Source organism: Eptatretus burgeri, chromosome 7 (assembly GCF_056783735.1).
Source record: "Eptatretus burgeri isolate ZD-2024b chromosome 7, Ebu_testis_v1, whole genome shotgun sequence".
Taxonomy (NCBI): Eukaryota; Metazoa; Chordata; class Myxini; order Myxiniformes; family Myxinidae; genus Eptatretus; species Eptatretus burgeri.
Genome location: NC_140967.1, coordinates 18,014,609 through 18,029,289, shown reverse-complemented (window position 1 = coordinate 18,029,289; position 14,681 = coordinate 18,014,609). Strand labels below are relative to the sequence as shown.

Sequence of the window (14,681 nt, the reverse complement as noted above, 5' to 3'; positions counted from 1 at the left end):
GTGGGTGCGGCAAAATAAATGCAATTATTATTTACAAAAGAAAGGTACAGGGAACAGTTAAACCGATGTAAATTTCTACAATCTTAAGTCATACACATTATAGACGCTAGCAGACACACACCCAAGGAAATTAGAGATAGCACAGAAAGACGAGAAGCAGTTGAGGTGTAAGCGACCTCATTGGACCTGGTGCGGTCGACGGACCTATGTAACACAATCGGGTGCAAAATGTAATGTAATGTGAGAAGCAAGAGGAAGTGTGATGAGGTGTGAATCGGTATGTTCATTCAATGATGCTGTGGATGACACAACAGATGGGAGAGAAAGATGCATGAGAGATAGCTTAACGGGGTGTGTGTTCTGAAATCTGAAAATATGTTTAATGTAATGACTGTGGAACGCCGTGGGAGCCGAGTACCGATGACCCAGAAATGACTCAGCGCTGCTCGCCTGGTTCGTTCTCACACTGCCCTCTCAGCTCAGCTCTCATTCGGCAAGAACAGAAGACGACGACACTTGGCTCGGAAAAGGCTCTGGACCCAAAAGACAAAGAGACCCTGATTCGCTCTCTTTTTATAGAACCCTGAGTGAAGGAGGAGCCAGAAATCAGATCAAAAGACCTGTAGGCATTTCCACGTGCCCCCATTTGTGCGTAGATGCCACCCAGAGAAGTATCCTCGCCTCGCCAGACTCCAAAGCCGAAAATGGCCTGTCACTCGGGCTCAGCCACGTAATAGAGCTCCGTAATTTACATGGGGCGCGGGTTTTCGGGAGCGTTCTTCGGCCACAAAGGTGAACTGGACTCCATCTGAACGCTGTTAGTTAGCGGAGCGCCAGAGCGAAACCGTCGTCGCCGAATGAGTCACAGCGCACACTCGTGCTTTGAGCTACAAGCCAAAGTGTTCTGTCTCGCAGGCACCAGCTATTTTCCCCGTTTCCTGGCATGCCCAATGACTGTGGTGAGCATCCAGTTAGCTGATGGTAGTTGCGGCAGTTATAGAGAGGTGGGGGAAGTGCTGAGGCATCTACGGGAAAGTTGTAGAAGCATTGTAAGCGGTTGGGACGATTGTGGTGATGAGGTTGGAGTGGTTTATAGTGGTTGTGGCATTTGAGATGAAGACGTTGGGCATAGCTTGTTATGGGGATTTTTAGAAGTTGTCGCAGTGATCGAGGTGAGCCTTGTAGCGTCGATGTGAGCATGGTGAGGGTCTGGAGGTGAGGCATCAGTTGGTTAATGGTGCGCTGTTTGAATGGAGAAGCGGCGCATGTATGCAAATGAGGACGCGGTGGAAGTTGTTACTCCAGCTCCACAGGTAACGTTACTGGTTTGGTGTGCATGAAATAAAATGAACAGAATAAAATAAGTCAAAGAATAAGGCATTGAAGACCTAAATAAGAGGCCGACACAATGCATCTTGTCCCATTTACCCACTCGACAGATGGAAGGGGTAAATGAATGAATACTAACGAGATAACTGTCTCAGAATTACTGTATGGTGGGTGCTATTGCATTGAGGGAGTGCCAGCTTCGCAGAACTACAACAATATATGACTGACTGATGTTAATATTCGGTACATTCCGGATGATGTCGAGAGCTGAAATTTTGCGTGCCATCGGAAATCGAAGTCACGACACCGGGAAAAAAATCACAGAACCGTCGGAAAGCATCTGTGAATGAAAATAGATATATATGGAAAAAATAAATGCAGATGAGCGACCAGAGACAATGGGGAAGCACGGTTCATTATTGCTTACAAAGTGTAACCATAACCCACTAGTATATGTATGTGTATGCATGTATGTACGTTTGTATATATACACATATGTGTATGTATGTGTATATATATATATATATATATATATATATATATATATATATATATATATATATATATATATATATATATATATATATATATATATATATATATACAGTATATCAGTTGAGATGTAAGCGACACCCCTCAACCTTTTCACATTTTGTTGTGTTTCAGCCCAAATTGAAAATGAATTAAAATTTTGTCACCAATCTACACAAATTACCCCATAATGGCAGAGTGAAAACATGTTTTTTGAAAAACATTTTCTTAAATTAATAAGTATTCAAACCCTTTGCTTTGTATTAGTCCCCATGGGTCTGGAAATGTGAACCAGAATAGCACTAAGTCCCTTGACGCTGCAAGAAGTCATGGACTTCGGGTGGCTGGTTCATGGTTGCAGCGCCCACAGGTTCATCGCTGGATTTGGTATTCTAAGGCTGGTAGTGTGGCAAAGGAGATTGACCATGTGCTCATTGATGGTAGCTGGAGGATGATCCAGAACTGCAGGGTCTACCAGAGTGCTCAGTCCTCAATACCAAACACAGGTTTGTGGTAGCAACTCTGAAGTTGCAGTTTAAGTCCAGGAGAATGGTACCAACCCAGCCAAGGCTGGATGTTGGCAAGCTCAAGGATGAGAGGGAAGCTGAGGAGTTTGCAAAAGGGCTGAGTGGAGATTGTGGGGGTCTGGATGCTTTTGGGAATCCTGAAGAGTTGTGGAGTGCCTTCAAGACCACCGTCCTTGATGTTGCCGGTGGATGTCTTAGAACTCACCGTTGGGCGAAGAAGAAAATTGTCTCTCAAGGGACACAGGATACCATTGACCAGAGTCATAGGGCCAAGCTAAATGGCAGACCTGAGCTGTTCAGGTAGGCATAAAACTGAGGCGTAAATACTGTTCGTTTGTTGAGGGTGGACAAGGAGGCCAATGTGCGAGTAATCTGTGAGGGGGTAGAGCATCACCGTTGGTCAAGTGATTCTCATCCTGCTTACAGGGGAATGCACGCATTGCATCCCTTCAAGCCTGTCCCTTGGTGTACTGCAGTTGGAGCCCAGGGCAGTGGGCTCTTGACAAAGTCGGAAGTTAAGACCTGCTGGGCCGGTTACTTTGAGCGGCTGTACCAGGCTGATCCACCAGCGGTCGAGTTGGATGTCAGCGGTGTTACAATCACTGTTGCTGACCCATCCAATCAACTGTGGTCCACCTTCATTTGTGGAAACACAGGCTGCAGTGAACCGGTTTGTAATGGGGTAAAGCTCCTGGGATCTGTGGCATCCATGCTGTCCTTCTCAATGCTGGTGGAAATGCCTTACTCATGTCTTTGCATGCAGTTCTGTGCTCTGCCTGGAACACAGGCATCAACCGGACTGACTAGGAGAGGGGCCTTATTGTCCCTCTCTGCAAAGGGAAGGATGATTGCCAAGGATTTCAACAACTACAGAGGGGTGACGCTGCTCTCAGTGCCAGGCAAAGGCCTTTACCCGGATAATTCTTGATAGGGTTCGCCACCATCTGTTTGTGTACCAGTCCCCAGAGCAGTCAGGCTTTACACCAAAGAGGTCGATGATTGACCGTATCCTTGCCCTTTGGGTCCTCACCGAATGCAGACGAGAGTTTCAGCAAGGGCTGCTTGCAGCCTACGTTGATCTCTGTAAAGCATCAAGATTCAAGATCAAGTAAAGCGTTTGATTCAGTGAATCGGGATGCCCTCTGGAGGATTCTTGGTCTTCGTGGGGTGCCTTCAAAACTGATCAATCTGATGTCTGAACTATACTGTACTCTGGTACTGAGAGTGCTGTGAGATGTGGTGGTACCATCTCCGACATTATTCCAGTTGTTACTGGAGTTCATCAGGGGTGTGTCCTGGCCCTCACACTTTTCAGCACTTGTATGGACTGGATTCTGGGGAGGATGTCGGAGAGATCAAGCTGCGGTGCATCATTTGGGAATGTCAAGATCTCTGACCTTGATTTTGCAGATGATGCAGTCATCTTTGCAGAGACTCTAGATATCCTTTTGGGGACCCTTGAAGTATTAAATGAGGAGTCAGAGCTGCTGGGATTACGGATTTCTTGGGTCAAAACTAAGATCTGGGCTTTCAATGACATCTTGGATGCTGCTATCTTGTCTGTACCTGTTTGTGATGAGGATGTTGAGGTCGTGGAGAGATTCACTTGCCTTGGCAGTGATATTCATGTCTCTGCTGGTTGTGAGCCAGAGGTCAACAGACGTCTGGGTCAGGCCTGTGGAGTCATGGATTCACTGGATCATGGGGTGTGGCGCTGCAGGTACCTGTGCAGGAGGACAAAAGTTTGAGTCTTCAGGTCCTTGATGCTTCCAGTCTTGCTCTATGGAAGTAAGACTTGGACTCTGGCCAGGGATCTGAGATGGAGACTTAACTCATTCGGTACCAGATCTCTTCAGGGAATCCTTGGCTATCGCTGGTCAGACTTTGTGTCCAACAAGTGGTTGAGAGAGATTCAAATGAGATTTGCTACCTGCATAGTCCGTGAGCATCAGCTGCGGCTATACGGACATGTGGCTCATTTTCCTGATGCTGATCTTGCTCACCAGATTCTCTCAGTGAGTGGAGGAGGCCAATGGGCCGACCACATGCCTCGTGGTTGCAGCAGGTTGATCAGAATCTCAAGGTGATGGGGATAGGCCAGGCATTTGCCTGGGGGATGGCAGGAAGGAGGCCCCTGGAGTACTGGCGGAAAGTGGACACAGCAACGTGCTGCTCCGGCGCATGCTCCCATACCTGACCTGACCTTTGCTATGACACTCCAAATTGAGCTCCGGTGCATCCAATTTCCTTTTATCATCCTTGAGATGTCTCTACAACTTGGTATAAAACAATTTCTAGAGTGTCAAAATTTCTAAGAGCACAGTAATCTCCATCATTAGGAATTGAAAAGAATATGGAACCACACAGACTCTTCATCGAGCTGGCCGTCCGACAAAACTGAGCAACTGGGCAAGAAGGAACCCAATGACCACTGTGACAGAACGACAGAATTACTTGGCTGAGATGGGAGGACCTGCCGGAAGGATAACAATCTCTGCAACACTTCACAAATGTAGGCCTGATGGGAGAGTGGCCAGATGAAAGCCATTCGTGAGAAAAGGGCACATTACAGCATTCCTGGAGTTTGCAAAAAGGCAAGTGAAAGTCTGAGAGCATGACCCAAAAGATTCTGTGGTCTGATGAGAGGAAAAATGAACACTTTGGCCTAAATACAAAGCGCTACGTTACGGCGTTACCGTACGTTACCGCTACGGCGGAAACCAAGCACAGCTCATCACACATCTAACACCATCCCTACCATGAAGCATGATGGTGGCAGCATTATGCTCTGGGGATGCTTTTCAGTGGTAGACAGGGAGACTTGTAAAGATGGAGGGAACAATGAATGGAGCCAAATACAGGTAAATCCTTGAGGAGAGCCTGCTTCAGAGTGCAAAAGTCCTGAGACTGCCGTGACAAATTTACATTCCAACAGGACAACAACCCCAAGCATACAGCCAAAGCAACACTTGAATGGCTTCAAAACAAGAATATGAAAGTCCTTGAGAAGCCCAGCTATAGACCAGACTTGAATCCCATTGAAAATCTGTGGAAAGACTTGAAGATTGCTGTTCACCGACGCTCCCCATCCAACTTGACAGAGCTTGAGCAAATCTACAAGGAAGAATGGGAGAAAATCCTCATGTCCAGATGTGTTAAGCTGATCCAGAAGCTGATTATTATATCTGATGTGATCTGCTTGAGATTGCCTTGCCCAACCAGAGGAAGAAGGCCACTGAACTACATCGACTGCGTAGCAAGGGATATCCAGCATGACATGGCGGACATGCAGACACTGATGATGGACAAAGACTCATGGTGCGGCATTGTGAACTCCATCTCGTATGCGTCCGCCGAGTAGTAGTAAAGCCGATACAGACATCCCCAAGAAGATTTGAAGCTGTAATCGCTGCCAAAGGCACTGCCACAAAGTTGTGACTTGAATACTTATTGACACAAGACGTTTGAGATTTTCCTGATTGATTATTTTGTAAAAATTTCTAAAAACATGTATTCACTTTGTCATTAATGGGATATTTTGTGTGGATCGATGACAAAAAATTTAAATTTAATTTAATCCATTTCAAATTCAGACCGTAACACAACAAAATGTGACAAAAGTTAAGGGATGTGAATCATTTCTGAAGGCACTGTACATATAAAAAAAAAATGTTGTATATGTTAAACAAGAATAAATTCTCAAGTCGGACTCATGTGAAAATTTTCGACTTGAACCGGTAGTCAAAGCCAGACCACATTGCTTATACGGTTGAAGCTCTACCACCTCGCCATCGAGTCATCGTGAAGGAATCACAAGTTTCTCATACTCAACAGTTATGAGCATTCTGAGTGCGATTCAACAAATTCTGTGACTGATAGTTACAAGGAATTACGAGGAAATTATGCACAGGAGGAGGCCATTCGGCCCATCATGCCTGCACCACACCAATACTAGATTTAATAAATCCGTCAATACCCCCTTCCCTTTGTGTGCGACCTTTTGGCTGCTGCACTGATAATTATTTCATCGACCTCGGTAAGTTGACAGGCTGAGTCAACCCCCTGGTGTTAATTCAGCAGCCAACGGGTCTTGAACTCAGGATGCGAGGATCCCACTAAGTTCACCCACTTGTTACACTCAAAGATGCCATTTGGCCCATCATGTCGATATTAACACCATATTGATTCAATCTATTAGTTGAAAATTGTTGGAATAATAAACTGAAGAAAATACAAACATCTAAAGTCAGTCAAATGTTTTTTTTTTAATAGCAATTCATAAATATTGAAAAACAAAAGTGTTTTTTTTTTTTTTTTTTTAGTAGAAGTCTAAACTAAGCAGAAATAAACCAATGAAAAACAGATTCTGGATGATAGGGATAACAAGCTCAAATGAGCCAAGATCCTCGTCCTCTTAATGATGACGTCATAAAAACGAATATGACGTCATCGTGATGTATCAGGTTTGCGATAAATTATCTGTGCTAATGCCCGGCTTGATTCCCGCAAACAAAATTCAAACAGCTTGCCTAGTTTCGGAGATAATGGTATTGGCGGTTTCCATTAGCGACGATATTATGACGTCAACTTTTTTTCGCGGAAGAATTTCCAAAATCGGAGACGGTTACCGCCTGCGCGTGGGCTTTCTGCATATACATGGCAAGTTTCACGAAGATCCGATGAAAACTCTGGGTTGTGAAACAAAAAATAGGAATGACGTCATAAAAATTGATATGACGTCATAGTGATGCATCATATGTGCGGTAATTCATCTCTGATAATGCCCTGTTCGATTCCCGCAAACAGAATTCAAAAAGCTTGCCTCGTTTCGGAGATAATTTTTTTTAGGCGATTTCCATTTGCAGAGATATTTTGACGTCATAACTTTTTTTTCTAGGAGGAATTTTTAAAATCGGAGATGGTTACTGTCTACGCAGGGTATTTTTACATGTATATGCCAAGTTTCAGGAAGTTTCGATGAAAACTGTAGGCTGTGAAACAAAAAAGTCCACAAGAACAACAACATGAGCAACACTTAGAGATCTTCCACAAGGATCTAAAAATAAAAATGAGGAACAGGAGGATGATATGACACCTGACTGTTGGAAGCAGGATTCCCGGAAGAACAGGTATCCTCCTGGGCGCAGCCAACAAAGTATTTTATCAGCGAGAGCCTTCAACTCATCTTCCGCCAAGTACATGAACAGCCAGTTTGAAAAGACAAGGTGAAAACTGCATGTGGATGACAAAGGAGATAATACCATCGTTTGAAAAGACAAGACAACCAACTTGATGACATTTTCAGTCAACAGGCCTCAGGGCTATCAGATTACGGATGTATAAAATTGTATGGTAGTTGTACAGCAATCAATAAAAAGAGGAGTTGAACTCTGGTCCTTGCAACTCAGGTGTGGTGAGGTCATAACCGTCGACATTTTGCATTTTTCAGAGGGGAAAATTGCGCTGGGATCAGCAAACCGATTAACCCCTGATCCAAGTTGTTGTTACCTCCACCACCGAAGGTGGACGGAGATGATGTATTCACCCCTGTTTGTTTGTATCCAGAAAAGATGTATACTTTACAGTCAGTATTTTTCATGAATTAACAAAATTGCTTCAAATATTTCATCAGAATGAATGTAAAGTTAAAATAAAGGCAAATCGAATTTCATTTTGCAATCGTAGCAACAACTATGAGGTGCAAGCAAGCATTGCTCCACCGACCTGTTATTGGGGTAGGACAGGTTGGTGACATCTGCTTGTTCAAACGTCACATTCGTTCGGGTTCCGTTCTTTGCTTTGTTTTCGAGCAAAAACTTTTCCATGAAGTCAACCGCAGTGACATGTTCTGCAGTGTCAGCAATTGCACCTGTAAAGCGACTGAACAACAACAACAACAATAATCACTCCTGGAGTTAAACAAATGGACGACACGTGTACTACGATGACCGAGCGGTAAGTCATCGTCATAAGAGATCATAGCCGGATCGATGTCATGAAATAAAATAGTGGTAATTATTCAGGTTAAATTTTAGAATCGTCAAAAGATTGATTGACATTATAAGATTTATGCCTGGTGTTGGCTTGATGGTTAGGGTGGTGGGCTTGGTATCCCAGGGTCCTGAGTTCAAATCCTGCCTGACTGTTGAATGAATATCAGGTGGGGTTGACCCAGCCTGTCATCCTTCCAAGGTCGGCGAAATCAGGACCAGTGTAGCAGCCAAAAGGCTGCACGCGAAGGGAAGGGGTATTGACAGATTTATTAAATCTGGTATTGGTGTGGCGCAGGCATGATGGGCCGAATGGCCTCCTCCTGTGCATAATTTCCTTGTAAAAAAAAAAACAACAAAAAAAAGAGGACAACATTTTCAATACCAAATGCTTTGTGCCTAAGAGCACCCTGGCATCGATGCATTGACCGGTGAACTTTCTCCCTTGATACGCAGTGGTGGCTTTTTTTGGTGCAGGACACTGGATTACAATCCACCTGAAGACAAAAGGATTAAGAATCTAGATTCTAAGATTCAGGAAGTTGAGTTGGTTTCAGACTTATCGACCAGATGGTTTAAACTTCAGTTGTGGGGAAGATGTTGTCGACGTTAATTGGGGATCAGAGGGGAACAGAGTTCTATGAAGCAGTTTCTGTCTGGGTGAATGAAAGAAGTGCAGGGGTGCAGTCTATATCCTATATATAAACTTTCAGAAGACGTTTGATAAGCTACGACAAGAGAGGTTGAGGTTAGGTCTTGTGAAATGTTTGGTTGTGTAACTAATTGGATTAGAAGCTGGATTGGTGATAGGAAGCAAAGAGTGTTCGTGAGTGAGAAGATGGCTGGCTGGGAGGATGTAGCTTGCAGGTAGTCGTACCTCAGCGATCTGTACTGGGATCATGATTATTCATAATTTAAAATCAACGATTTGGATAGTGCTGTTAAGAGTCTGCTTTCTAAATTTGTAGATGACACTAAGCTTGGATACAAGGAGAGGAGGAGCAGTCAGATTCAGGAGAGTCGATAGACTTTAATTGATTGGGTAAAAGTTTGGCAGATGCAGTTTAACATAAATAAATATAAGGTTCTAGGGAGAGATAGGAATAATGGAGATACAGATTATATGATGCAAGCGGCAGTCTTACTGAAGCATGTGATACACAGTAATAGGTGAAGCTAACAGGGTTTAAGATTGTATCTGCAAGTGGGTGCTGGCAGGATGGCCAGGAGGTAGGAACACTCGGCTCGATGCCGTGTAACCTGTGGTTGAATCCTGACTCAGCTATAAACTGGTCAAATGTCAGGCCTGGCCAGTTGGTTCGTGAACAACTTGGGCCAAAACTTCCCCCGGCCAACCCCACACAAATTGGGGCCATTGAAGAAGCTTGTATTTACAGGGGGATAAATTATATAAATCAAAGGAGGGAGTGCTAACACTGCACAGGAATTTCGTGAAGCCTCATCTGCAATACTGGGTCTAGCTTTGGTCAACACATCTGAGGAAGGACATATCTACCATCAAGAGGGTTCAGCATAAAAATGACTTCTGGGGCTTGATAGACGAAGCCATGAGCAATAGCTGAAGGAGACAGGGCTTGGGTACAGACAAAATTAATGCAGAAGATTTTTCAGCACAACGGACACCGGCAGGACTAGAGGTCACAGCATTCTTGTCAGGAAGCAAGTTCGGATGGCAGTAAGGCAGCGGTCATTCGCTCGGAGTGTCGTAACGACCTTCAGAGTCTGATAACTTGCATGCCCCCACATGTGATGCTCGTCCACTCGGTGTGGAAGCCTCTTAATCCCTTCAATCGTTACAGGACGTCATTCTGAAGGACGAACGGTTCGACCATTCTCTTGCACTACCAAGAAAAACTTTTTTTTGTTGTCAAGCTGCTTCATGAAACCTGCAATGTTCAAAGCTTTTTCAGAACATTGCGCCGTCAAAACCTTTCGAGGGTCTTCGCTGCTACGAGGTAACCTGGTGGTACTTTTGATTTTCCTGAAAAGGTTGCGGGTTTTTGAGGTGGGACTTCATCTTGGTTAAAAACAAAAATAAATACCTGCACCAGAGATACTTTTTGTGGGATACAACAATGTACCTTAAAAAGCAAATTTATGATTTCCCTTCTAAGATGTCACAAATAAGTTTCGTTCAAGCCCCCTACTCTCTCCAACTCAAAATCCTCTGGATTCAAAAATATGAACCTCCAACGTGGCAATTCATGAAATATACCTTTCTATTTGCAAAGGAAAATTCACTCCATAAACACCTAGGTATGCTTAACGGGATAGCGTGAAAGACATAACAAACCCAATGCCAGCGCCAAGCTCCAGGACACGGAGTCCGTCCAGCGACGGCAGAAGCCCGAGGATCTCAGCTTGTTCGTCCTCGGACAGTGTCTCGGCTTCCGAATCCAGCATCATCTCCTGAATGGTTCCTTCATTTGAATGGTCGAGCCAATATTGCATCATGCTTCCACGCACTGTGAAAAAGAGTGTCACACAGATGGATCTATGCCACAGAGTTGTGACTCGTGATGTTGCTATGTAAAAGGAGAGATCAAAAGTCCATGTTCTATTGCAGCTGCAAAAAAAAAAAAAAAGTCTGTTTGGAATTCAGTTTAAAGATTTAAAATGTTATGCAAGACTTTTTTTGAATAATCAAGTTGATTTTTTTTGGAGGGGGGGGTAAAGATTCCTCCAATAACTTTTGTGTCAGGTAAAAGGATTAGCAAACCACAAGCACGAGAGTTCACACCAAATCTTAACTCCAAACCAAGGAGGTGGGGGGGACGAAATAATACCACTATTACATTTCCAAACGTACGACGTGGGATAAGGAGTTAAGTGTGTTTTTAACCACAGGGGAAAACCACGGGGTAACATCCCTGGGTCAGATTGCGGGAGAGTGTGTCGGAGTGGTGCTGAGGTGTCGTCCACCAAACGGCGGTCTCCTTGGGTTAACCTGAGGCGGTCCCTTCGGGTGGGTGCCTGGAATGTCCTATCCCTAAGAGAGGATGATCACTTGTCTCTGTTATCATCAGAGCTCAAGCGTTTGGACATCGGGATTGCAGCTCTCTCTGAGGTTCGGAGACCGGATTGCGGCGAGATAATGGTGGGTGGTAACACCGGTCAACGAGCATATTATGAGATTAAGGATCCGTCACTCCTTAGGTGTCATTTCCCTGATCTCTGTTTATGCTCCGACTGAGGCGAGTGATCTCACCGTGAAGGATGCATTCTACGCCACACTCGAGTCTGTGGTTGATCAGTGCCCCAGACGAGATACACTTCTAGTCTTGGGGGATTTCAATGCATCGACTGGAACTGATAGGGATGGTTATGAGGTGTGTGTTGGTCCCCATGGGTCAGGAACTATGAACCAGAATAGCACTAAGTTCCTTGACTTTGCAAGAAGTCATGGACTTAGGGTGGCTGGTTCATGGTTTCAGCGCCCACAAGCTCATCGCTGGACTTGGTATTCCAACGCTGGCGGTGTGGCAAAGGAGATTGACCATGTCCTCATTGACGGTTGTTGGAGGATGATCCAGAACTGCAGGTTCTACCGGAGTGCTCAGTTCCTCAATACTGACCACAGGCTTGTTGTAGCAACTCTAAAGCTGCACCTTAAATCCTGGAGAATGGTACCATCCCAGCCTAGGCTGGATGTTGCCAAGCTCAGGGATGAGAGGGTAGCTGAGGAGTTTGCGAACAGGCTGAGTGGACACTTGGGGGGTCTGGATGCTTTGGGGGGTCCTGAAGAGTTGTGGAGCGCCTTCAAGACCACCGTCCTTGATGTTGCCGGTGGATGCCTTGGAACTCACCGCAGGGCAAAGAAGAATTTTGTCTCTCGAGGGACACTGGATACCATTGACCAGAGTCGTAGGGCCAGGCTGAATGGCAGAGCTGAGCTGTTCAGGGAGCTGAGGCGTAAAACTGTACGTGCACTGAGGGTAGACAAGGAGGCCTATGTGCGAGGAATCTGTGAGGGGGTAGAGCATCACCTGTGGACAGGTGATTCTCGTCCCGCTTACAGGGGAATTCGCGCATTACGTTCATCCAAGCCCATCCCTTGGAGCACTGCAGTTCGAGCAGAGAGTGGTAGGCTCTTGACAGAGGAGTCTGAAGTGAAGGCCCGCTGGGCCGGTTACTTTGAGCGGTTGTCCCAGGCTGATCCCCCAGCTGTCGAGTTGGACGTCAAGGGTGTTACAATCCTTGTTGCTGACCCTCAAATCAACTGTGGTCCACCTTCGCTTGTGGAAACACGGGCTGCGGTGAACCAGTTGAAACGGGGCAAAGCTCCAGGGATCTGTGGCATCCATGCCGAACTTCTCAAGGCTGGTGGAAATGCTGCACTCGTGTCGTTGCATGCAGTTTTGTGCTCTGCCTGGAACACAGGTATCATCCCAACTGATTGGAAGAGGGGCCTTGTTGTCCCTCTCTGGAAAGGGAAGGGTGATCGCCAAGACTGCAACAACTACCGAGGGGTGACGCTGCTCTCAGTGCCGGGCAAGGTCTTTGCTCGGATAATTCTCGATAGGGTTCGCCACCATCTGCTTGAGCACCAGCGTCCAGAGCAGTCAGGCTTTACACCAAAGAGGTCAACGATTGACCGTATCCTTGCACTTCGTGTCCTCACCAAACGCAGACGAGAGTTTCGGCAGGGGCCGCTTGCAGCCTATGTTGATCTCTGTAAAGCGTTCGATTCAGTGAATCGGGATGTCCTCTGGAGGATTCTTGGTCTTCGTGGGGTGCCACCAAAACTGATCGATCTGATGTCTGAACTCTACTCTGGTACTGAGAGTGCTGTGAAGTGTGGTGGTACCACCTCTGACTTATTTCCAGTTGTTACTGGAGTTCGTCAGGGATGTGTACTTGCCCCCACACTTTTCAGCACTTGTATGGACTGGATTCTAGGGAGGATGTCGGAGAGATCAAGTTGCGGTGCATCGTTTGGGAATGTCAAGATCTCGGACCTTGATTTTGCAGACGATGCAGTCATCTTTGCGGAGACTTTAGACATCCTTTTGGGGGCCCTCGAGGTGCTGAATGAGGAGTCGGAGCCGCTGGGATTACGGGTTTCTTGGGTCAAAACTAAGATCCAGGCTTTCGGTGACATCTTGGATGCTGCTGTCCTGTCTGTGTCTGTTTGTGGTGAGGATGTTGAGGTCGTGGAGAGATTCACTTACCTTGGCAGTGATATTCATGTCTCTGCTGGCTGCGAGTCAGAGGTCAATAGACGTCTGGGTCGGGCCTGGGGAGTCATGGATTCACTGGATCATGGGGTGTGGCGCTGCCGGTACCTGTGCAGGAGGACGAAAGTCCGAGTCTTCAGGTCCTTGGTACTTCCAGTCTTGCTCTATGGGTGCGAGACTTGGACTCTGACCAAGGATCTGAGACGGAGACTTAATTCCTTTGGTACCAGGTGTCTTCGGAGAATCCTTGGCTATCGCTGGTTGGATTTTGTATCCAACGAGCGGTTGCTGAGAGAGACTCGGATAAGATTTGTTACCTGCATAGTCCGTGAGCGTCAGTTGCAGCTGTATGGACATGTGGCTCGTTTTCCTGATGCTGATCCTGCTTACCAGATTCTCTCAGCGAGGGAGTCTCATGAGTGGAGGAGGCCAGTGGGTCGACCACGTGCCTCATGGTTGCAGCAGGTTGACCATCATCTCAAGGAGATGGGGATGGGCCTGGCATCTGCCTGGGGGATGGCCAGACGGAGGCCCCTGGAGTACCGGCGGAAAGTGGACGCAGCGACGCGCTGTTCTGGCACATGCTCCCATACCTGACCTGACCTGTGTTTTTAAGAAGCCTGGTGTTGGTTTAACGGTTAAGGGGGCTGGCTTAAGATCTTAGGGTCTTGAGTTTGAGCCCCTGTCATGTCGTTAAATGACACCAGGTGGGTTGACTCAGCCTGTCATCTTTCCGAGGTTGGCAAAATGAGTACCAGCTCACTGGGACCAGGGGCACTGCAGCAGTGGCACAGCCACACTCCCAGCAATGATGCAACCAGCAGCCTACGAAATAATGATGATTTAAAAAATGTTGAACACAACAGCTTACAAAAGATTTTTATATTTCCTTCAATTTTTCCTCAATTGTATATTTTACAAACTCGGACATATGCATATCAACAGGTCCTGAAGCTGGTTGGTCGTCATGAATTGTATCTACATTATGTCATTGTAGGCAATTGTACGAGTAGTTGGAGTACGTACGAGCCGTTCAGCCAAGAATGCAAATTTGAGGAGGAAAGAGCGGAGCTCGGACTGCGCTAAGTATTGCATTATCAGTTGTA

General features: G+C 46.0%; 1 protein-coding gene across 3 annotated transcripts in view; it reads right to left on the bottom strand.

The window, feature by feature from the left end:
• Positions 1-14,681, bottom strand: part of LOC147022759 (uncharacterized) — a 59,815-nt gene that overhangs the window by 38,174 nt on the left and 6,960 nt on the right. For all 3 annotated transcript variants that reach the window (XM_085887552.1, XM_085887551.1, XM_085887553.1), the window contains exons 2-4: positions 10,692-10,863; positions 8,112-8,267; positions 7,483-7,619 (exon numbers count right to left, since the gene is read on the bottom strand). In XM_085887552.1, coding sequence (XP_085743678.1) covers positions 7,483-7,619; positions 8,112-8,267; positions 10,692-10,852 — 454 coding nt within the window. In that variant the 5' untranslated portion in view covers positions 10,853-10,863. The remainder of the gene's footprint in view (positions 1-7,482; positions 7,620-8,111; positions 8,268-10,691; positions 10,864-14,681) is intronic.